Here is a 22,355-nt window from a genome sequence, read left to right on the forward strand (position 1 = left end):
TAGTAGAGATGATATCTTTTATTAGACCAACAAGATTTTTGCAAAAAAAAAAAATGTCTTTAATTGCAAGCTTTCGGACACAAACACCCTTGAACTGCCTGCCCAGAGGAGTTTTCCATCTATTGACTCCTCTATGAAATCCTATGAAATATGAACTTTCATTTCTACCCAGGAAAACTTTTACATTCTTTTCTCCAGTGCCTGATGAAGGGTGTCTATGTCCAAAAGCTTGCAATGAAAGACATTTTTTTTGCAAAAATCTTGTTGGCTTAATGCAAGATATCATCTCTACTATGAGTCCCGATTGCTCTTTCCTCTAGACCAATGTGGCTACAACCTGGATACCTGACAGTATCTAAGCCGCATTAATGAACGTGTAGATGTGCCCACAGTGGATTGAGCCAGTAGAACTATTCTATCCAGCCTGCAAAATGGGTATTTCGGTGCTGGGAAGCTTCGGTGGTATTTTAGCAGCAGTGGCCTGAACTCAGGAGGTGGGGAGAAGCACCCTCAAGCTGAGGCAAGAATTGAACCCCACTTTCTAGGGGATTGCTCTAACCACTAAACTGTTGTACACCAGGGATAACTTTCTCCTCTTCCTTCTCTGTCTTTTTTAAAGAAAGCCACCACAACTCCATTGTGCTAGACAGCCTTGTTGGCCTGCTGGAGGCCTGACGGGAGCACACCTATCAGATCCAGCCCCTTGAGGGGATTTGGATGGAGGAATGTCCTACTTTTTGGGCCTCGACAAGGCTTAGGGCAGGAGATAAGTACCAAGCTGCACAGATGGGGCAGTTCTGGGCATGGCGGGGAGCAGAATGCAGAGTCCAGAGAGTTTTAAAGTCAAAAGAGAAGCCCCAAGGGAGTTTATGCAGCAGCTGAGCTGGGAACATAGGGATTGCAGTCCCACCGAAGTCCTGCTTCAGGCACCCAATCCCCTTTTTGGATCTTCTAAGCCCAAATAAGTGGCTTGTCTAAAGTCCCACAAGAAGTCCATGGCATCGAAAAGGGGATTGAGCAGAGGCCCCTAAATGCCAAACAGGTATCCTGAGCAGCACTGTCCTTCCTTCCTCAGGCAGTGGCAAGACATTTGAAATGGGTCTTGAGACATTTGAAATGGGTCTTGAGGGTGAGTTCTTGTTGGATGCCAAAATACACAGCTGGAGAGATGCTGTTGTAAAAGTGCCCAGGCTCTTTTTCTGGGAGCGACAAAAGTCCCAGGCGTAAGGTTATTCGAACCTGATTTTCTGAAGTGCTGAGTACTCGCAAGTCCTACAGAAGCCTATTGCATCTGTGAGCTCTCGATAGCTTTGAAAACCCAGACCTTTGCAGCTGAAAAATGCTGCCATCCTAGCCAACAAGGCTAGAAATGGGCAGGTTTTATCTTCTCCACAACTGAAAGGGGTTTGCCACGAGAGAATCTGTTCAGTGTCAAGGATTTCTGCTGCAGTTATGAAAAGTCCAAGGCGGTAGGGTGATGCATTGATCATTTGGACAAAGTTATGCTACAAAATCAGCCAAGCTTCCCAGCATCATAGATTAGCACAGCACTGAGGGGTTTAACTTGCAAATAGACTCCTGTGACTGCATTTGCTCTCACCGGGAGTTTTTAATAGAAAGCCAAGTTCCACAACAAAACCCAGGCCATGCATGGCAGGGACAAAGTGGAGTAGACAAATTCAGACTTGAAGCAGTTTTTTCTTTTCTCTCCTGTACCAAGTAGGAGAGTACTGAGTAGGAATGTGTGAATAATTTTACTTCTATGTATAGTGTTGCTGAGATTCATGTTGGAGCATTGCTCATAGTTTTGAAGTAGACATCTTTAAAAGGACGGTGAATAGTTAGAAAGAGCAGAATTGCAGAATTGCTGGAGAGAACACCTTACAATGAGAGGCTTACAACTCGCGGTGCTGATCTCATCTAAAAGAAGATTGAGCTGCAACTTGATTACTCTGAATAACAGGCAGTCCTTGACTTACAACGTTTCAAGTTACAACGTTTTGCACTTACGATGTTTATAAATGGACACCCTGTTTCGACTTTCTGACGCCAGTTTCTATTTTACAACGCTTGATCCAATGCCATGCCACGCCGGCGAACAAGTTTGCTGCGTCACCCATCTCCCTGGAGAACATCTGTCCAAACGGCCTTGGACACTTCCTTTAAGAAGGACGATGAGACTCCAGAAAAACCAGGACGCCAGCCCAGAACCCTTCAAAAAGTCCAACCGAGTCACCTCAAAAAAGTCCTTTCAAATCAATATGATTGCTATTTACAATATAAATACATTAATGTTGCTATATTACTCATCTATAATTGATTGAGTACAAAATTCTGGGCTATTTTTGGTGAAAATAGTGTATCGGGCCTTGGTCCAAAAACCGATCCCCCATTTATAACGCTGTTTCCTATGGGAAAATCAGTTCCGAGTTACAACGTTTCGACTTAAGAAGTGGTTTTCAGGCAATTGTGTCATACGTCCGAGGACTGCCTGTAAGTATTTTGCGAAAAAGGGAAAAATGCTCGGTACTGGAGGGCTTGCTTATCTACCGAAGAAAGTGTAGCTAGAACCAATGACTGAAGCTAAAGCCAGGTTAAATAAAATGAGAAATGAGGCACAGCTTTTTGACAATATGGGTGATTAATCACAGAAACAAACTTTTCAGGGAAGTTGGGGATTTTCCATTTTACAGTGTATTAAGATCAAGGAGTGGGGAAGATCAATGTCTTGCTGGAAGATCCGCTTTTGTTGACGCACACGCTCTGTTTCAGTCAAACTTTAGGATTTGTGCAAGGAAAACTGGTAAAATTAAATATCCTGTAATATGCAGATCAGATTAGATGGACCAATGATATTATCTGCCTCTACAAGTCGCATTTGGGATGAGAAAGGGATTTAACTCCACGGTCAGATCAGCATAGGTTGTGGGGGGTTGTATAGGATGGGTTAGTTTGGGATGAAGCTGCCTTGAGCTGGGGTTGGACTAGATGACCTCCTGAGGGGCTTCCTAGCCCTACTTTTCTCTGATTGTGATTCATAGTTTTAGGAATTAGAAACCTGGAACACTGAATCACCTAGGTGTTGTTCGTATCAGTCGCCATAGGGTGACACTATTGCACACTGTTTCAATGGACACTTCCCCCCCCACTCACATAAGTAGAAATAGGTTTATAACTTAAAAAATACCAAGAGGAACGTTCTGTATTGCAAGCAATGCAGATAATTGCTTCAGGGCGTAATACAGATGTACTGAGATTTTGAGCACATTTGTTGAAGTTGCATCTATAAATACTGCTTTGAACTTTCTTATCCGTGCCTTTGCCATCGAAAACCTGCACTTATTTTTTGGTGAAGGGATGCCCTATTAGTTCTCTGTTTGTCCAGGGTCTGGCACACATGGTCTTGACTTTCCATTGCTGTAGACATAAGAATAACACATAATTACAGCATATTCTCATCAGTCAGGAAACATTGCAGGAATGTATCTGACACAAAAAGTGAAGTTGTTCTTTGACGTCACCTGCCTTATTTTCCACCATAGTTGAAGCAGGCCTCATGGAAGCATAAGCAAGGAATATCCATGTCTGTCCAGGCAGCAAATTCCCCCACCTGTATCCTCAAACACTTCAAAGGACACCGTCTGCATAAATTCCCGGGGGTGCCTGCACCATGGCACACAGCGTTGTGTGGAGTGCAGGGAGTGATGCTTCTCAAATTATATAGGAATGATTTCTATTTCTATTACTGTTTTCTAATACTGCTTTGCACTTCTAATGCATAGGACCTCTTATCTGAGGGCTTGAAAGAGCTTTAAAAACATTAACCAAGTACCTAAAAAGTCTCATGCGAACTGAGCAGGATGACGACTTTTTTTTTTGTAAGGTAACATTCAGGACGGAGAGCTTGTCCCATGCTTAAGGAGTCAACTGGGGACTCGAAGGACCCACATTTCAGGTCCTTCATTACCAGATAGATGGTTAAGACTTTAACGTCAGGCAGTCTCTTTGTAACTCCATTCCCCTTCCAGAAAATGAAGATAATAGCACTTCCCTACCTCACAGGGTTGACCTGAGGATAAGCATACTAACATCTGTCGGACCCTTAAACAGTCCGGTAATGGGCCGTTGATAACTACTTACAGTGAGCCAGATGTGGGAAACCTGGGTGGGTTCTGGTCCTAGCTCATCCATAGGCCTTCTGTGTGGCTCTGGACAGGTCTCTTCCTCTCCGTGGGCCTCAGTATCCCCGTCTCTAAAATGAGGCCAACTATGCAAAAGGTGTTTGTGAGCTTTATGCCCCAGTGAGGCAAGGCCTGGGCCTCAGACCCTTCTGCACTGACATTGTCCCACTGCACGGGAAGCACGTTGGAGCTGGATTTGAGCTGGAGTTCAGTTCGACAGTCTCGAACAGGGCCAGACACAGCAGTGCACAGCCAGATCTTGTGAGCATAGCACTCCTGATTCAATGCTCACTTTTCCATAGCTACTTCTGAAAAGTTTGGCGGGTCAAGGGACTAACGTCAGCTGAAACCCAGTTAGAATTGCTCACGGCTGCTGTGTTCACACTGGGTGGTGTGATGCAGAGGGTACGTACGTAGGACCTCCTGGATATTGATATCTCTGTGTGTCAAACTCTTTCTTGCAGGGGAACCTTGCCCTCCCAGGGGTCTGAAGAAGATGATTCTCTCTTTGCTTCCCTGGAAAATGCAAACATCAGCCTGAGGGTTCAGAGACTGCAAACTGCATCCCCACCTATTGGAGGGACCTTCCAGATCCTGCTGCCTAATACTGTGATATCAGGTACAAAGAGGGTTGAAATGACCTTTACCTGGCAAGCCAAGGTAGGGGCAGATGAGGTCTTCCTTGGGAAACCTTCCTACAAAGGTGAGGCCGGCAAGCTAGTTCCTTTGGCGGTAGACAATAATTCTTGATCTTTAATGTCTTCAAAAAACTGTGGGAGGAAAGAGAAGAGGAAAGAACATTTTGACATGATGATTTAGAGACTGCTCCAAAGCCTTTTGAAGTTTAACTCCATTGATTTCGGTGGGCTTTCAACCACTTCCTTAAAGTGGGGTTTTTCACAGGCAAGCACCCTGTAATACAACATTTGGACTTCTGCATGTATTTCTAATGCATCTATTACTACAGAAGCCAGGCCCTTTCCCTTATTAGGATCAAGCAGGCTTGGGACTGCAGAGAGGTTGATACCTGTTGTTTTGCACTGCCCTTCGCAGGTGTCCCCGTTCACATCTCTTCCCATCATCTTCACAAGCTCCTGCAAAGCAGCACCGATAACTCCACAGCACGCTACTTCAATGCCAGTGATTTCACAGTGACCAAGGACTCGAGCACGTGTTATGAAGCCATCTGGACGCTGACCTGGAAAGCGAAGACGGGGGACTTGCCCAATGTTATCAGTGTATGCAGATCTCTTGATTTCAGGCTTTGCTGCAACTTGGAGTGTGCCAGTTGGCACAGATGTATTGGCAGGATTGGTATGGAAGAAAGCTTTTTCATGTGGATGTCTAGTGAGTTTTAGGCAAAATGTCTGACAAGGACTGTCGTTGGGAGCAATGACTTAGTGAGTTCTGATATGGCCTGGCTGGCTAAGAACTGTTACTGTAGGTGCAATAAAAACACCCCTCCACCCTCATGCTTCAGGGTATAAGCCAGAGGTCAGGAAGCAACTCCCCCTCCATGCTACAGTACTGCATAAAAAGCCCCCGTCTCCCATGGATCAAGGCTAAGTGGATTACAATCACATTAAAATACAGCGGCTACCAGCAGTATCATGGAATAGTTTTTCGTGCAAGATGCACAGTCAATTTCCCCCCCTTAGGATCTGTCCCGTTGAGCAGTAGAGGCTACTTTTTTTGGCTTGCATGCCACAAATGAGCCCCACACTCTCCCCAATGTGCCACTCCAATCCCTTTTCCCTGATCTGCTGTTCTGCTTTCTGCTCCTTGCCTTGCTTTCAGCTCACTGCCTGATCTGCTGCTGTGCTGCCAGTCCCTTCCCTAGTCTGCCGCATTCCCCATACGGAGACTGCACTTGCTATATGGCAGGGGTGTTGAAGATGGCCTGCGGAGCTGTTTCATTTGGCCCACAGGGCTCATAGAGGACCTGGGAATTTGGGGGCAGGGGAAGTGAGAGTGGGGCAAGCAATGCCTGCATTAACACCTATGTTGCCACTGCCGCTTGTCACCCCTCCATTGCCAGGTCCACATCTGCCCCGCGATGCTCCTTGCTGCCTGGACTTTGTCTGGGGACCCTAGTGAGTTTGACACTTGCTATAGATGATCTCCAAGAGTTTGTTACCTGACTCTTCCATGGCTCTCAGACCAAGCTTTTCATTCTTGCTTGTCAGACACCCTTCCAAGACCCGCAACAACGGGCTCATTTACATAGGTGATGTCTGCCAGGAGCCTAAATTGTAGCTGGCATGATTTCACTCTTAATGGGCACATCTACATGTGCATTAATGCACCTTTACAGTAAGTTTAGTACCTCTAATATGAAGTGCTATATAACTGCACAGTAGCCAGTGCGACTGCACAATAGCAAACGCACATGGTCTTTTTCCGTGCACAGCTTTTGCCATGACTCGATAATGTGCAGTAAAATTAGTCTACCGTGCATTAAGCAGCTTGTGTAGATGTGCCTAGTGTGTCCAGTGTCCAGAGACTTAGTTGCATTATCAAGCTTTTATATCAGTCTCTGAAGTCTCAGCCCCTGTTTGAGATAGACCAGAAGTCCCTTTGGTTTTTTATATGCATTTTTTTTTGCACATGTAAAACTAGCTGGAGAAGCAGGACAGTTTGTGCTTAAGGCACTGGCCTGGGAGTTTGAAAAATCCAAGTTAATTTCCCTATTTTAAGGCATAAAATGAGTCTTTTAAAGTATTTATTAAGTATTTAGGCACCTAATTTCAATGAGACTTAGGCACCAAACTATTTCACAGTTTGGTCCTAATTCTCTGCCTGCAAATGGCAGTAGTATTGTAGAGGTGTTGTGATGATACATACGCTACAGAAAGCAAAGCTGTCAGTGCTATGACAATGGGGGTCTTAGAGTAGCTAGAGAAAATGCTTCCAGTATTGCATCGCATAACTCTGAACATGAATGGTGTGGATTTGAATTGGTCACCGAATCAATCGGCAGCTTGTAAAATAAAATTCTTCACTCTTGACCAGGTCTCTGCTGAAAACCTCACTGGACTGAATCCCACTGTTGCTGCTCGGGTGGTTTACGATGGCGGTGTGTTTATTGGACCCATATTCGGTGACATGCTAGCCACCTGCAATAACTCTACGCAGGTGAGTCAGTGGTTGACCATGCTTCCTGTAGATGCATGCGGCAAGAGTTTTAAAGGAATTTGGGTGCTTGGCTTCTATTAAGCTCAAAGAGCATTAAGCTCATTAGTATCTTTACAAATTTGGCCAATGGTTGCTTTCTGTTTAACAGCCAGATCCTGCCATGCTGCACTTATTAAGCAAGATTTTGTTCCATTTCACTCAATGAGACTCATGGCAGAGCAAGATGTTAAGTCTTCAGGGGCAGGGGAGATAGCCCTCTTCTTAAGGCAGGGGTTTAGGACTATTGTTGTTTCTGGCTTTATATCCCCAAGTGAACTCTTACTGGATTCTGCAGTGATACCTTCCAGCTTCGGGAGTCCTGGTATAATAAATGGCATTGGTAGGGCTATTACTTAAGCATGGTAACATAGTGAATGGTGGGCAACCAGGGCACCAACCCCAGGCAGCCACTTAGAGGAGGTGCAATAACAGCAGGATACTCATCACGAGACACAGAGACACAGGATACTCATCAAGATGAACCTATAGTCCGACCCAGTAAATGGTGGTTCTTATATTCTTATGTTTCTTACGGCATGCTACTTGGGGCATCTTAATTTATTCTCTGCTTTGGCAGAGTAAAATTAGTCTGTGCTGAGCTCCATACGGTCACAGCTGGTCTGCCTCTGGGTCCCGAGTTAGTCTGGGTATCTCTATGCTGCACTGTAGTGAACGGTATAGACATACTACAGGATGGATAGACTGCTTGAATGCACATATAAATGTGAATAATTTCTGTACTTGGGCTTGCTTCTCATCTGAAGAATTATCTTGGTTTGATACCAATAGCACATGAAAGTATATCTCAATCTAATTTTGGGTACGACTATGGAGAAATCACACTTTCCAGGTCCAGTTCTGTGTTTCTTTGTCACAATCTGCTTCTCATACTCCTTTTTTCAGTTCAGTAGGACTATGTGAGACAGAGGTGGGATCATTTGGTGCTCTGTGCATTACCTGTTCAGACTGCCGAACCTTTATCCTGAGGGATAAGGTATTGTTTGCCCAGAACACGGCTTGGCTTTCAAATCCCAAGTAGAGCTCTGCAGCTGGAGCAGCTAAAAATAAAATATCTCCGGACTACTATGCTAATCAGATCTGATTGGGGATTTGTTATAAATATTGAGTGCCACTTTGTACTTTTACTGTGGAAGCAGCACAGTAAAACTGCATGTCAAATGGTCTGGAGGTTGAATGTAGGATAAAGAGAGCATCAGGCTATCAACTGGGAGGAAGAGTTAGGACAACTAGGGGCCTGGCTGGAGTTATGAGAAGTAAGAAAGGATCCAACTAACATCTAGAGAAGTAATCAATTTAGACCCCCAAAACTGGGTTCTGGGTTTCTTAAAATGAGCCTTAGCAAACTTTGCAGTGAACCTGAGTAGCAAAACCTGAAGCCAGGTGTAAATTTTCACAGTAAGGTCACAGTGAAGCCTTAAGCTAGGTGAGTTTGGCATGATGCTGGGTTCAGTTGTCAGTGTTTTGCAGAACTGTTAACAACCTTGGTCCTCTTATGTTTGGAGTAAAAGATTTTCTCCATTTCTTCAGGTTGTGGTGGTGGTGAATGAGGTCCTAGCCAACTGCTCTGGTTCCTGTTCCTTTCGGTATTGCCAGGAGGCAACCCCTGTAGTCAGCAATGTGGAATATTTACTAGGTAACAGTATTTCTGCTCGAATGTAATGACTGTAAAAATTGCTTGTCCACTTGATGCTAGAAATGGGCCTGTAACATGCCTTCCACTGCAGTAATGAGGTCTCCTGCCTGGCTCACCACCTTGGTCCTACCTCATTACTCACCTCTGGCCTCCCAGGATTTGCCCACACCATTATCTCACCTGTCACCCTTGGATGTTAAAATTCATAAAGCTGCCCTAGGAGGCAGGAGTGGGTTTTGGGGTAGTCGGTTGTTGGGGCTGAAGCCTCCCTTGGCCTTGACACATGTTAACCTGACACATGTTAACCTGACACATGCTCATTCTTCCCAGGGCCCACTGTGTCAGATCCCCAGGCTTGTGGACCTCAGCTTGTCCCTTGGGCTATGGGGCTCTTGGCTTCCTGGCCATGCCCCTCATGGGCTCCGGGCTTGCACCCTATCAGTCTTTGCTGCCAGGTATTCAGTCCTCTGGCAGAAAGCGGTCCTTCCTCCGAAACATTTGGGTTTCTGCTCAACACAGCCCACTGTGCTTCAGGCCCTGGGGTGCTCTGTGCTGGGTGCCCCTGCAGCACCCGGTGGCCTCTAATCCTCCCCTTATAACCATATTCGCTTATCCTGTTTAAACACAAATCAAAAGCACGAGCGTTCACTTCCAAAACATAAAGCTCACAAAACACAAGCTCCTCTGTTGGGGTTCATCTCACCCCACAGTAGCACCAGTGCAAATGTTTGAGGCACTAGCTCTTGTTGCTTGTGATTCAGGGTTTCTTCTGCCCTTTGCGGCACAGAGTCCTTTCTCCCCAGGCAATCCACACTAGCTGCTCCCTGGATCTCTGCCTCCTATAGATCCTATGGCTAGACTGCCCCTTTCTGGGCCAAGCCCAGGGATTATGAGCCTCTCCCTGAGTCACTTGACCCTTTACTTCTGCCCCAGGCCTGCCAATCGCTGCATGTGCCTGTGGCAGGAGGCCCCTTGTTGCCATTAAACCTGTTTAAGGGGCTGGGGTGGCCAGCAGACCCTGGGCTCCCTCCCAGTAATGGGGAAGGGGCCTGTTACAGAGCACAAAACAACTGCCTTGCATCTGGACACCCTAGAGCAGGGGTGGGCAGAATGTGGCCCGTGGGCCAGATGTGACCCACCGAGCTGTTCTATCCAGCCCGTGGGGCCCTTAAAAAAATTGGAAACTTAATATTTATCTGCTCCTGGCTGCCTGTCATGCAGCCCTTGATGGCTTGCCAAAACTCAGTAAGAGGCCCTCCACCCAAAATAATTGCCCACCCTTGATCTAGAGCTTTGGAAGCTGAGGGGTCAAATCCAACTGTGAATCTGAATTCGGCAGTGAGCTGCAATCAAGCTATAGATCTGAAGAATAAAAACATGAACTTTAGGATTTTCACACCTGGATTTGGGCCTGAAGTTTATTGTTTTGGTCCACTTGTTTCCATATGCCCAACGTATGATCCTCCAGTGCTTTTCAACTCGTGTAACTTGTCTGTACTTTTGTAATGATTGCTTGAAGTGCGGCCATTCAGACTGTTATTTGTATGCAACAGTACAATGCATGCTGTGATGGAGAAGCAGGCCTTGTAACATAAGCTCCACCCCAAATTTGAGAAACTTCAGATTTTTGGTCAGTGAAATAGTAAATTCCAAACAAACAAAAAATATTTGGAATTGTGTCCAGTTTTCTGTTTAGAAATGTGTGAGTAAAAGAACCAGTGGAAATCCCGCAAATCAAAATATTTCAATTCATTTAATAAAATGGACTCCAAGGAGGGCATATCGCTTCATGGGAGTTGTAGTGTGGGAGCAATATCCCTAGTTTTCCTTTGGATCATGAGTCTGTTATAATGCATGGCACATAGCTTGGTCAAAAGGAATTCCATGTTGCATTATGGGACATTCAGGGTGAGTCGCTGTACAAATGGAACAAAACTCCAGCCACAGTCTCAACAAACCCACAATGAATGTATAAGACAAGAGATAAAGTTGATATACACAGATAGGGGACTGCAATAAAATAATGGGATGCTTTTTATTCTGTTGTGGTAACGTTGGGTGCTCAGATAATTATAGTGGTTTGTATGTTGTGAATGCTTGGGTATAGAAAGATGGGCAAAAGCAGCTTCACTGCTGTTCTTTGTAGGCAGACTTGGGTATTGTTACTTAGAAGCACATTTTCAGTTTGGTTGGGTTCATCTTTCAGATGACAGACTCCACACCAAGGTTTTTATCAGGGGATCAGGCTTCACTGAGGACCATCAGGCACTGAGGATATTGGTGAACGACACAACCTGCAATGTCACGGCTTCAAACCAAACTGATTTAGTTTGCCAGATGAAGATGCTACCAATAGGACTGTATCAGGTTATGTTACTGGTGAGACCCTATGGCTTTGCACTCAATGCTAGCACGGGAGGGGACATCTGTCTGAGAATTGAGCCAAAGCTCGTAGCTGTTGAACCATCGAGAGCTTCAGAGATTGGTAGGTCTGAATTCAAAACAATATGTTTAACATGATGGGGTGTGATCTTTAGCAGCAGTGCACAGGGATTTTACTGGGACCTATCCGTTTAAGAGAGGACTGGCTAGGTATGTTGCCTTATGGAGTGCAGTTCATTTTTGGGGGGGTGACGGGAGGATATTTTCAGCTAAAAAAGCATCATCTCCCTCATCGCAAGGGTGTCTGGAGTCACCCCAAGGAATTCTAGTGCTAGTGAGAGAGGAAGTGGTTGGTGATGCCTCCTATGGGGAAGGAGGTGGTTTACATGGTCATAAATCAGGAAGGGATCTAGGAGGCCCTGTTTTTCAAGAGGTTGTCCATGTCCTCCATCTGGTGGAGTTGCAGGATCTCTTCCTATGAATTGTGGATTCTTAACCTGAGTTACAAGTACGTTCCAGGGGATCACAACCACCCTCCCTTTTTATGGCTAGGTGGGATGGAAGTCCTGAAACTTTTAACAGGGGTCATGATAAGGGGAAGGTTAGCAACTACTGCTGTAGATCATTTAAAAAAGCAGGTACAATTCTTTGACCTTGATTTTCTTCCAACAACCCAGCTCCTATCTCAATTACAGTGATCTTTCTTTCATTAAAAAGCAAGCAAGTATATTATTATCCTACTTTACATATGCTTTGAACATTTATAATTGGAAAGAATTACAGCTTCCATCTGTGGTTTTAATTTCTTCCATTTAAAATACCTCTCTTCAATTCTCACAGAAGGCACTCATAGATTATTTCATTTCATATGGGTATAGATATGAAAGTGCTCTGATGTTCATCTTTACAAAATACACACAATCAGGTTACATTTCACTGGGGATGTTGATAAAAGAGCTACCACAAAATTCAGTGTAAAAATGTCTTCCCATTGTTGCCGGCTCAGAAAACTTGACCTTTTGGAAAGGTGAAGCTGGGGAGTATCTCGTGTTGCTCTGTAGTGATGTCTCGTGTCAATGTAGCATCAACTGTAATGGGGTTCCAAAGGGAGATCTATCTATCTATCTATCTAGTTAGACCCCAACTCCATATGGCACCCAGTGACTGGGGAGACGACGGCTCAATCACCCGTGGATCCTGGTACTCATTAGCCAGAGCAGGCAGGGAGCAAACACCAGCACACATTGCTCGCAACAGCTTTATTCAGAATGGAGACAGCTTCAGGCGAGCTCCCTCACAGACACCCTGTCTATGAACACAGGGAGCAGCACTGAACAATAGTTTCTTCCCACATTTATACACTTTGGTTTATACTCATTAACATTCGCTCCACCTCCATCCCTCCTTCTATTCCACCCATTTCTCCTCCTATCTCAGGGTCTGCCTCTGTTTACTGTTTGCTTCATTAGCATGGAATTGCCTACGCGTTTTACTCATTTACATGTCTTTTTGCCATGAGTGCATGTCTAAGACCTTGACTCCTGCTCTTCGGTCAATGAGCGGACTTCGACAAAATCTGGAAGTTTCTGGAGGCTTCTTCACCAATCACCATTCACCTTTTTGCATATGTTCATCTCAGATTCTGTTACCAATTACATGTTGTTTTTCACATTCCAGGCTGTTTTTCTGTCTCATGTTGTACCATCTTCTACCTTTTTTGGGCCCCTGTATCTTATCTTGTTCCTTACTGTAGCTGGTTCACAGCGCACAGACTTACCGGCTGCTTTTTCCTCAGAAAATGGTTAACACAGTTAAGATAGTTACTTAGCATAAGCAAATGGCTGGCTTAGATATCATTCTGCCTTGTGGTCAGCAGCTTTTGCTAGGCCACAGGTCATGCCTTTATTTAGCTGCAGATTCAATGCTCGCCGAAAATCCAAATATTGTCACCCTACCATATATCTATATATATCTATAGCTATATATATAACATTTCTTCCTCATCAAGGTGCAGAATAGAGGAATTGCCTTACTAGGAGTGAATAATATGTCACTTTTTAAGCATTGAGGCCTAAATCCAGCTCTCCCATTAGCTGAGCTAGTAGCGCTTGGCTAAAGGTCAGCCATGCAAGTGGCACTATGGGCTACTTATGTAGATTTTAGATCCTGTTACTTCATTTCCTTCATGTCTGACTCCTGTCCCCAAAATGGTTGTGGTGGCAGAAGGAGCCCCTCCCTGCTTAGCCCAATCGTGTAATGGTTTGGACACTTTGCTGGGGAAGGGGAGATGTAGGTTCAAACCCCTCTGGTTGAGGGAGCCAAGAAACTGGTTCACGCACTCCCTGGGTAAGTGCTGTTACTAAACCACTGGGCTAAAAAGGAAGAGCTTTCTCTCCCCATCTCCTCTGTTTAATAATCTCTGATTGGTTTTTATCCAGAGACTGATGTTGCAGGGAATTGCACAGCCTTTGACTTCCCCGGGGAGGAGGTTCACTACCGAGCATACTTTCTGAGCATGCTTGGAAAGGCAAGATGAGTTATTCAGGAGGGAGTTGGATATAAAATTACCAAAGTGGCCTAAAATGTCCCTTACCACCTAACATTAGCTGCATAATTTCATCTTACCTCAGAGTCTCTCCTGGTTTAAAAATACTGTGGCTCTAGTGATTTATCTGAACTGACTTGTTTGGATTGCTTTAAACATGGCCAGTGACAGATGCTTCAGAGAAGGTATGAAAAACCTTTTGTAAGGTCTGGAATGGCTTTTTCCTAGAAAAATATTTCTTCTTGACCCTGTTAAGGGGTCACGTTCTGGAGCACGAGGGTATGTGCTCATTCTGAGTTATTTATTACATCCCATGTAATGATGGATATTCTCATAATTCATATAAAGAGCTACATTTTATTGGATTGTGCTAAGTCCTTGACGTCCTTTATACCTTTTGGCGGTGGATTCCAAAGTTTTGTTGTGATGAAAAGAAACTTGGGAAAGAGGGAACAGTGCCCAAAAAAGCAGAGGGCGAGGGGCAGCATCATTAAAAAATAAACTCCTTGCCACCTGCCAAGGCCCTTTGATTTTGACTGATAAAAATCATGGCTGGAGAAAAGGGCAGGTGCAAAATATATCAAAAGTCATCCCGTTTTCTCACCCAGAGCATTGCTGGTGTCACTCTGTTTTGTGCTCAGGACTCTCTTGGTTGGATTATACGTCCACCGGAGCATTTGCAATAGAACTGAGTATCACAAAAAAGCCAAGTTTCAAGTCTTGTTTTTGGCATGATCCTGAGCAGTGTTGAAGATCCTCAGCTCTCCCTGGCCTAAATGAAAGTTGAGGTCACTCGGTACTTTCAATCTTCTGTGACTTTCTTCCTGGCACCCTATTGTAGTTCAAACCCTGCCTGGGCTCCTTTCTAACCTGAAGTTCCTGGACACATGCTACAGGCTGTTTTCACAGCAGGGGGCACGGTAGATATTTGAACTGTGAGACACCTGCGGGGAAGGTTCATTTTCATTCCTGGTACTTCTATTTCTTTGCTTGTTTCATGCCTGAGTTGGGGACCTTTTCTAGGCCAAGATCACAGGGCAGGGCTTGCCAGCTAAAACAGGTTTGTTGTCAAAAAAAGTCTCTTTGTATGGATGGCCCTGCAAGTTATATAGTCTACAGGTTTCAACAGGAGAGAAGCCTGCAGCACGAAGAGTTGGAGTAACTTGGCCAAAAGCAATTCAACCACAGAGTTTATGGATAGGACCCACATCTCTTGTCCTCCATGCGGACCCATTAACCAGTACAGAGAACGCTGTATAGTGCTGTCCCATAAATAAAGGATCATTTTTTGTATTGCTGATGTAACTAATATTGGTTTTATAGGAGGCTGCCCAGTGATCCTCAGAGGTACTGGTTTCGATGGGATAAGTCTGGTATTGTTTGGATCTCAGGTGTGCCCAGTTAACACCAATAACAGCAACTCAATGAGAATTGAATGTGAAGTTCCTTCTCGGGTGAGAAACCACATTTTCTGCTTTTCCTTCTGGGGGCAAACCAGTTTGCTGAAAGGTTCGAAAGGTCCATACAGTCCTCTCTGTCTTGTATTATATGTCCCGTACCCATGGGTTTCTTTGTTTATGAGACACAGTGTAAACTATCAGTGTCTATGTGATCACCTGCTGCCACCAATCCATGGCTGGAGACACCAGATAGCAGCTAAACACGGCATGTACACAACTGAATTTTAAACTTGTAGACTGTGGGTGTGCCTACATGTGCAGTTAATGCACATGAATAAAATCTGGAGCTTGTTGCTCTGGAGTTTTTTGCCCCCGGGCACGCTATTTGAATGTGCACCTGGGAGCAAAAATCTCCAGAGCAATTAGCCCTGCAGTTTATTCATGTGCAACACATGGAGCCCAGTTTGAATGTGTATCTGGGAGCAAAAAAACTCCAGAGCAATTAGCCCCGCAGTTTATTCATGTGCAACACATGGAGCCCAGTGGGAGAAGCCCTGGGTGGCAGAGGAGCTAGGGGGTCAGCCAGCCAGTCCAGGGCTGCTCAAGCTGGGCTCCACATGCTGTGGAGTGGCTGGCTGGGGCACGAGGGTGCTTCAGCATGGGGGCTGCTCACTAGCTAGCTCCATGCTGAAGCATCCCGGTGCCCCAGCCAGCCTCATCACCATCTACATATGCATTTGAGTTCAGGAATTTACTGCATTGTCAAATAGTACTTGTGTCTGACTATCCAACGGTGCAGTAAATTAGTTTAGACCGGCCTAATTGCCACACATGTGTAGATGGTGACACTTTGCTATGCAGTGAATTAGTCTAGCGCATGTGTAGATGTGCAGTAGCGCACGTGTAGACGTGCCCCATTGGTTTTAGGTCATGTGCCCCTATCCCTTTAAGGCTCCTGTGTAGCTCATCAGCTGTGAGAGTTTTAGAGCTCATATTTCCCTGTTAAAGGCAACACAGTCTCTCTTGCATGCGCTTCAAAACATGGCAGTGATGAACATACATGTTTGCAGCTTGTTGTAGCCCATCTTTCATTCTGCTTCGTTATATAGATGGTTCGTTAATTGAAAAACTCAGGTCAGACAATGTATGTTTTTACTCTTCCATGGTGGGGCTGGGAGATGTATGAAAACAAATGTAATTTGTAATGGCACATACTTGCATTGTTGTTTTATTTTCAACTCTAATTTCAGGGTGTGAACGACTATAATGTCCACGTGACACTGATTGCTGGGCGCCAGTCTACTGTATTCGCCAACGTGTTTATCTATGACCCTTCTTTAAATCCAGCTATTGTAGCACTGAGCAGGAACAGAAGCAGCATAGCAGGTGAATGGCTTATGGTCTCCTTAAAATGCAGATGGACCTGGAGTTTAAGGAGTGTATCATCGGATAGTACCATCAGTAAGGAAGGCAATACAAAGGGACTGGCTGGCTAAAATGTGTAGAGACAGGTGATGGCACATTGACCTTTTATTCCTAGGATGTGGGTTTCAGGCTAGACCCGCTGGGTAGTGAACAAGACTAATTGCCAAGAGAGACGAGTGTTTGGCTTTGGCCTAACATGGATGGTTGCCCAAAGGTATATGCCTGCCATTAAAATTGGCCCTTTTTTGGTGCTTTTAGACATGGAGAGATGGAAATGGCCCACAAAGACTGAACTGCCCTAATGTCCATCAAGAAGGCCCAAATTCAGAGCACAGGACCTTATAATAGTAGGGCCAAGCTTGCCTTCCAGTTGCCCATAAGCTTCTTGTCCTGCAGATAAACAGAAGTCTTCAGCACCCAAGCCAGCCAATTTTTAATCTTCATCTTTTATACAACTGCTCCTCACCAAGCACCTTCCACATAAATTGGACAGAAGTAACCCTAAGGCTAGCTGGTAGCAGGACCTCACCCTCTGAGGCTGGCCTAGAGGAGGTTGTGGTGTGGGGGTCTCATCCCAGGAGCGCAGATGGGAGGAGAGGTGCTAGTAGCCTGTGGGTTAACAGCAAAACCTGAATCCACGTGCTTCAGATCTATGGCAGGGGTCAGCAACCTGCTGCCTGGGGGGCCAGACCTAGCCCGTGAAGAATTTTTTTCTGGCCTGCCAACCCCAGAATATGCCATCAAATGGCCACCTCTATTAACTGCCACCCCTGGCATACGGAGAACGGAGATGTTTTCTTTGTGTTTGTGAAAGGTTGCTGACCCCTGCTTGATGGGAAAAAAGGTCATTTCAGGGGGATGGGACGGCGGTGAAGACTGTTTGAGTCTGGGGAAAGAGGAAAAGGCTTCGTCTTTCTACTCCATCCTGCACACTTGCTACTTTCCTTTCCTTTCTTTTGCTGTCTGGCCTTCTGGCCTCCCCACCATGCCTGTACAATGCACCTTAATAAAGTTGCCCCTTGGCTCACCAGCATCCCTTGCTTTTGTGCCAATGTAAAAGCAGAGCTGGGACTGCGCACACAGTTTCTGCTCCATTCCCCAATAGCCGTGTCATTTTCTAATACTCCAGAATGCATAAATAAGGGGACGTGTCCTTTATCATCTGAATATTATTCAGATACGATAACACCAAGGGGAGATTTTTCTAGCCCTGGGCAGCACAGGTGCATGGAATTCCTTAATGTTATAGAGCTCCCTGAATGGCAGCAGTGCCGAGTTCAATCTTCTATTCAGAACTCGGCGGCTTCGGCTTTTAATATAATTTTCCTCCTATATAATAAAAAGAATAAATAAATTACACTGATGCCTTCCAGGCATCCAGGATTAAGCTGACAATTGACCAAGAGTCCAAAGAGTTCACGTTATTAATATATTCAACTTCACAGGCTTTCAAAGTTTCAAACTTTATTTGACTCTTTCCGTGTGCAGAATTGGCAAGTGCCTGCTTTCGGCTCTACTCAAGAGGGGCTGGTGGGGGGGGAAACGTATAGTTTGTCAGCTACTCCCCCATTGCAGTCTAGTGCATACTCTTATCCCAAGGTAGCTAACCCCATTTTCATACAGGGCTAAGATAACTCACATTTACCATGGGGTAAGTGCGTGCACACAAGGAATAACTGGAACGGCTGCATCTCAGCAGGTTCGCACACCTTAGCTTGCACTGGGGGAACAGGTTTGTGTGGCCATGCCCTGAGGAAATGAGCACATTTGCTTCATTGAATAGAGTGGCTCTTCTTTCAAGCTAAAGTTATGAAAGTCCCACCTTGAAGACAAGCTGCTGTGGTAATGGGGGGTGGAGCACGTGCCATGTTAATGGGATTAGTATTTGCTGGGGAGGGGGCTGCATTTATTAGTCAAGTAGGCTTGGCCAATAAAGGATCTCAACTGCTTTAACTAATTAGAGCTTGTCCACACTGAAACGTTCATGTGAATTAAAAGTGCCAAAGCCATAACTGTCCTGACTAACTGCATGTCTGGCCTATCTTATTCTGGAATAACAGTGACTTTTTTCCAGTTTAGCTTATTACACTTTCAAAGTTGGTTAAGATAAATCCTTTATTCCAGGATAAATGCTCCCATATGTGTAGAGTTATTTAAGAATGGTTCTTCCTAGATAGGAGAAGGAAATAGGAGATCCCCTTAGGGATTTGTATGCCTCAGGAGACTGTTAATGGTATATTGCTCAGTTTATGAAAGGGATCATATGACAGGGCTGCCTGTGATAATAGAGGACTGGACTTGAATATTAGGGAGGCTGAAGGATGAACGGGCCATGGACATGGACACTTCCATATCTCAGAGTGCTCTTCTAGCCAACCTAGGGGAGAAACGTGTCCTGCCACTGTTTTTTGCACACAGGCGAACTTCCGTTGTCTTTCTGGATCCTGTTTGTGATCACTGAATCCAGAGTAAATAACCAGTTCGATTCATTGCTTCATTGATTCTTCCCTCCATAGGCGGCCAGACGCTCCAGATTGGTTTGTCATCATTCGCAGCTTACACTGGTTCGGATGTCAAGGTCCAGATTGGGGATGCTGCAGCAGACATCCTAGGAAAAACAGCCCACGGTTTGGATGTAGTGCTGCCTGGTCTGGCAGCTGGATGGTACAATGTTTCTGTCATCCTCAATGGCATCCTTATTGGCTCAAATGGGTAAGACAACACGGTCATTGATTTTAAGAAACATTTCCTGTAGGTAAGATTTTAGGATTAATGATAAAACAAAAGACAGCATAAGCTCAACGGGAAACTTGCTCACAGAGAGATCTACAATTTGTTGCAAACATTAATAATAATGATCAAAGCCCTAATTCAGGAGTGTATGCCTGGTCAGCAAAACATCTAAACTCCATGCTTACATCCTACTACTGACATCACTAATAGGGTGGCATGAAATTATTCAGGCAAAATGTATTATTTGACTGATGCAATTTCTGGGCAACCAGAAGTCATGCGTTGGGTCAAATGTAGTGATATGTTTCTCCAGGAAGAAATGAAAATAGCTCACTTTAATAAAAAGGGAAGAAAATATTTGGAGGAGTTAAAATAGTTAAAATGCTTTACTCTGAGATTTTTTTTTAAACAAAATATTCATTTCCCACCCCCGCCCCCCCTTTTTTTTTTCCTGTGACATTCCAGGAACAAATTTAGCTGTATTACATTTAAAAATATTTTTCAAAAGAACAGAAAACATAGCCTGGAAATAGGATGAACTGATTTGTTAGGCCAGAAGGATTATTCCCCCCTTCCCCTCTTTTTTTTTCTTTCGTTTGACTGCTGAGCCAAACTCTCAAGGATGGGTTGCTGGGAGTGCTTTTTGAAGCAGCGCCATTCGTATGCAGAAAGGAAGGCCTTTATGTTGTATAGTGTGACCCTGGCTGGCTAGTTATACAGTTGGGCTCTAAGGGGGAAAGAATATTTGTTCCCTGGAATCCTAATAACTTATTAGGTGCCACCGGGCAGAGGAGGAGGAGCACGGAAGACATTTTCAATTCCTATCCGATTAGAAGAGAGGAAATTAAAACACAGGGCATAAAAGGAAAAAGCAGAAGACTAATCCAGCATTGTGCATGTTTTGCAGGGTTGAGTCCTTAATCCAGTACATCTCTGAGATCTTCAGCATAGAGCCTTGCTGTGGCTCTTTCCTGGGTAAATATCAGGGCATCTGTAACCACTTACGGAGGTCACCAAAGGATCAAGGACATGGTCTCCCCTGCAGGACTAGGCAGGGTGTCCAGTTTCACGTTAGTTTAATTGATGGGGCATTTAAATGCATGACCCCTCATTATGCCCACTTGTACTGACAAGCAGCAGCAGCCTGCTGAGCAGTCTCTGGAAATGTGTGAGTGGTTTGGACTGGCTGGCCAACCCAGGAGCAAGCTGGGTTACTATATATACGATTGGCTTTTTATATGCACAAGTGGGATGTCGACATTACCTCCTCAGCAAGACAAGGCATGCCACCAAGATACCAGCTCTGTCCATTTGTGAGCATCTGGGCCTATACAAATTGTGGAGTACAATGCTTGAGCTCACACCCTGGCACTGCTCAGGGCTGCTCCAAGCTGTCTGGTCTGCAGACTTGTGGGCACAGACTTGCCTAGTGCATGAGAGAGGATGCATTTGTCTTAGTGACATGCTTAGTTTGGCTGAGGAGGTGGTGTGGGCATGCTTGAAGGGTCCCAAGGGCTGAACACATGTGCAAATCTTTCAGGGTCAGACTTAAGGACCTGACCCAATAAAAGACTTAGTCCCTGGGGAGGGAATCCAGAACCCTGTGAAAAGTGCCTGGACTCCTAATGTGACTCGAGACAGAGTGTGATGCTATAGGCTAGGGATTAGGGCATTCATTTGGGAAGGTGCAGACCTTTCAGACCCTGCTCTCTGGCTGGTTTTGGCGTTTCACAAGAAACAGCCCCTGGACAAGCTGCAGTCCAGGGAATCATAGAAAAGAAGGGTTGGAAGGGACCTCGGGCTGTCATCCTGGCCAAACCCCTGCTCAAAGTGTCTCCAACTATACCATCCCCAAAGCTTTGTCTAGCAGGGTCTTAAAAAGCTCCAAGGATGGAGAGTGCACAAGCTCGCTGGTCAGCCTGTTCCAGTACTTTAGTACCCTCCACATGAGGAAATTCTTCCTAATATCTAACCTCAACTTCCCTTGCTGCAACTTGAGCCCATTGCTCCTTGTCCTGTCATCTGCCACCACTGAGAACAGCCCAGCTCCATCCTCTTTGGATCCACCCTTCAGGGAGTTAAAGGATGCTATTAAATCTCCGTCAGTCTTCTCTTCTCCAAACTAAATGGGTGTCTTTACCTGTGCCCTGGGGTGGTGGAGGCGCTTTAATTAGAGCAGTTCTGAGAACCGCTCTAATGAAAGTGCCCTCAGTGTCTCATGGGTCAGCATCCCCATGCTTCAAAGTGGCATCAGGGGCACTTTAACTAAAGCATGTTTGAGAAGCTTTAGTTAGAGCGCCCCCGCCACCATATTGAAGCGTGGGGACATTGAATACATGAGATGCAGCAGTTGCTGCATCCCTAATATTCAATATGCTAATTAGCATGCTCCAGCAGACTTGATTAATCGAGTCGGCTCCGGCACGCTGTAATTACAGTGCATTGGAGCAGCGTCCCTGCATGTCTACAGGCACTCAAAAGCCCAGTTCCCTCAGCCTTTCCTCAGAAGTCATGTCCCTTAGCCCCTTCACTGTTTTTGTTGCCCACCACTGGACTCTCTCCAATTTTTCCATATCCTCTCTGTAGCGGGGGGCCCAAACCTGGACACAGGACTCCAGATGTGGCCTGGAGCAGGACCCAGAACTCAGGACTCCCTTCCCCAAATGAGTGTGAGCTCATCCTAGGTCTGCCATGGTTTCACCTGTAAGCCCTTACCCAAAACACTTACTCTTTTTCTGGGAATAATGATACAGAGGCATTGTGATGAGTGCTCAGCTAATATTTGGTACTCTATAAAATATGATTGATCAGGTTGATTACATCTCATTAATCAGCTCTGAGACCTGACGTATAATGAAGTC

The 22,355-nt window shown here is 45.2% G+C and overlaps 1 protein-coding gene across 1 annotated transcript in view; it reads left to right on the forward strand.

Annotated features, from left to right (window-relative positions):
- LOC102382012 (fibrocystin) overlaps positions 1–22,355 on the forward strand; it is a gene marked incomplete at its 3' end in the record, with an annotated part of 87,871 nt that overhangs the window by 61,563 nt on the left and 3,953 nt on the right. Inside the window, exons 24-32 of the mRNA XM_025215705.1 lie at positions 4,646–4,800; positions 5,235–5,419; positions 7,194–7,316; positions 8,904–9,009; positions 11,216–11,494; positions 15,260–15,390; positions 16,587–16,722; positions 19,278–19,473; positions 20,402–20,469. Coding sequence (XP_025071490.1) covers positions 4,646–4,800; positions 5,235–5,419; positions 7,194–7,316; positions 8,904–9,009; positions 11,216–11,494; positions 15,260–15,390; positions 16,587–16,722; positions 19,278–19,473; positions 20,402–20,469 — 1,379 coding nt within the window. The remainder of the gene's footprint in view (positions 1–4,645; positions 4,801–5,234; positions 5,420–7,193; positions 7,317–8,903; positions 9,010–11,215; positions 11,495–15,259; positions 15,391–16,586; positions 16,723–19,277; positions 19,474–20,401; positions 20,470–22,355) is intronic.

Source organism: Alligator sinensis, unplaced genomic scaffold, assembly GCF_000455745.1.
Source record: "Alligator sinensis unplaced genomic scaffold, ASM45574v1 scaffold687_1, whole genome shotgun sequence".
Taxonomy (NCBI): domain Eukaryota; kingdom Metazoa; phylum Chordata; order Crocodylia; family Alligatoridae; genus Alligator; species Alligator sinensis.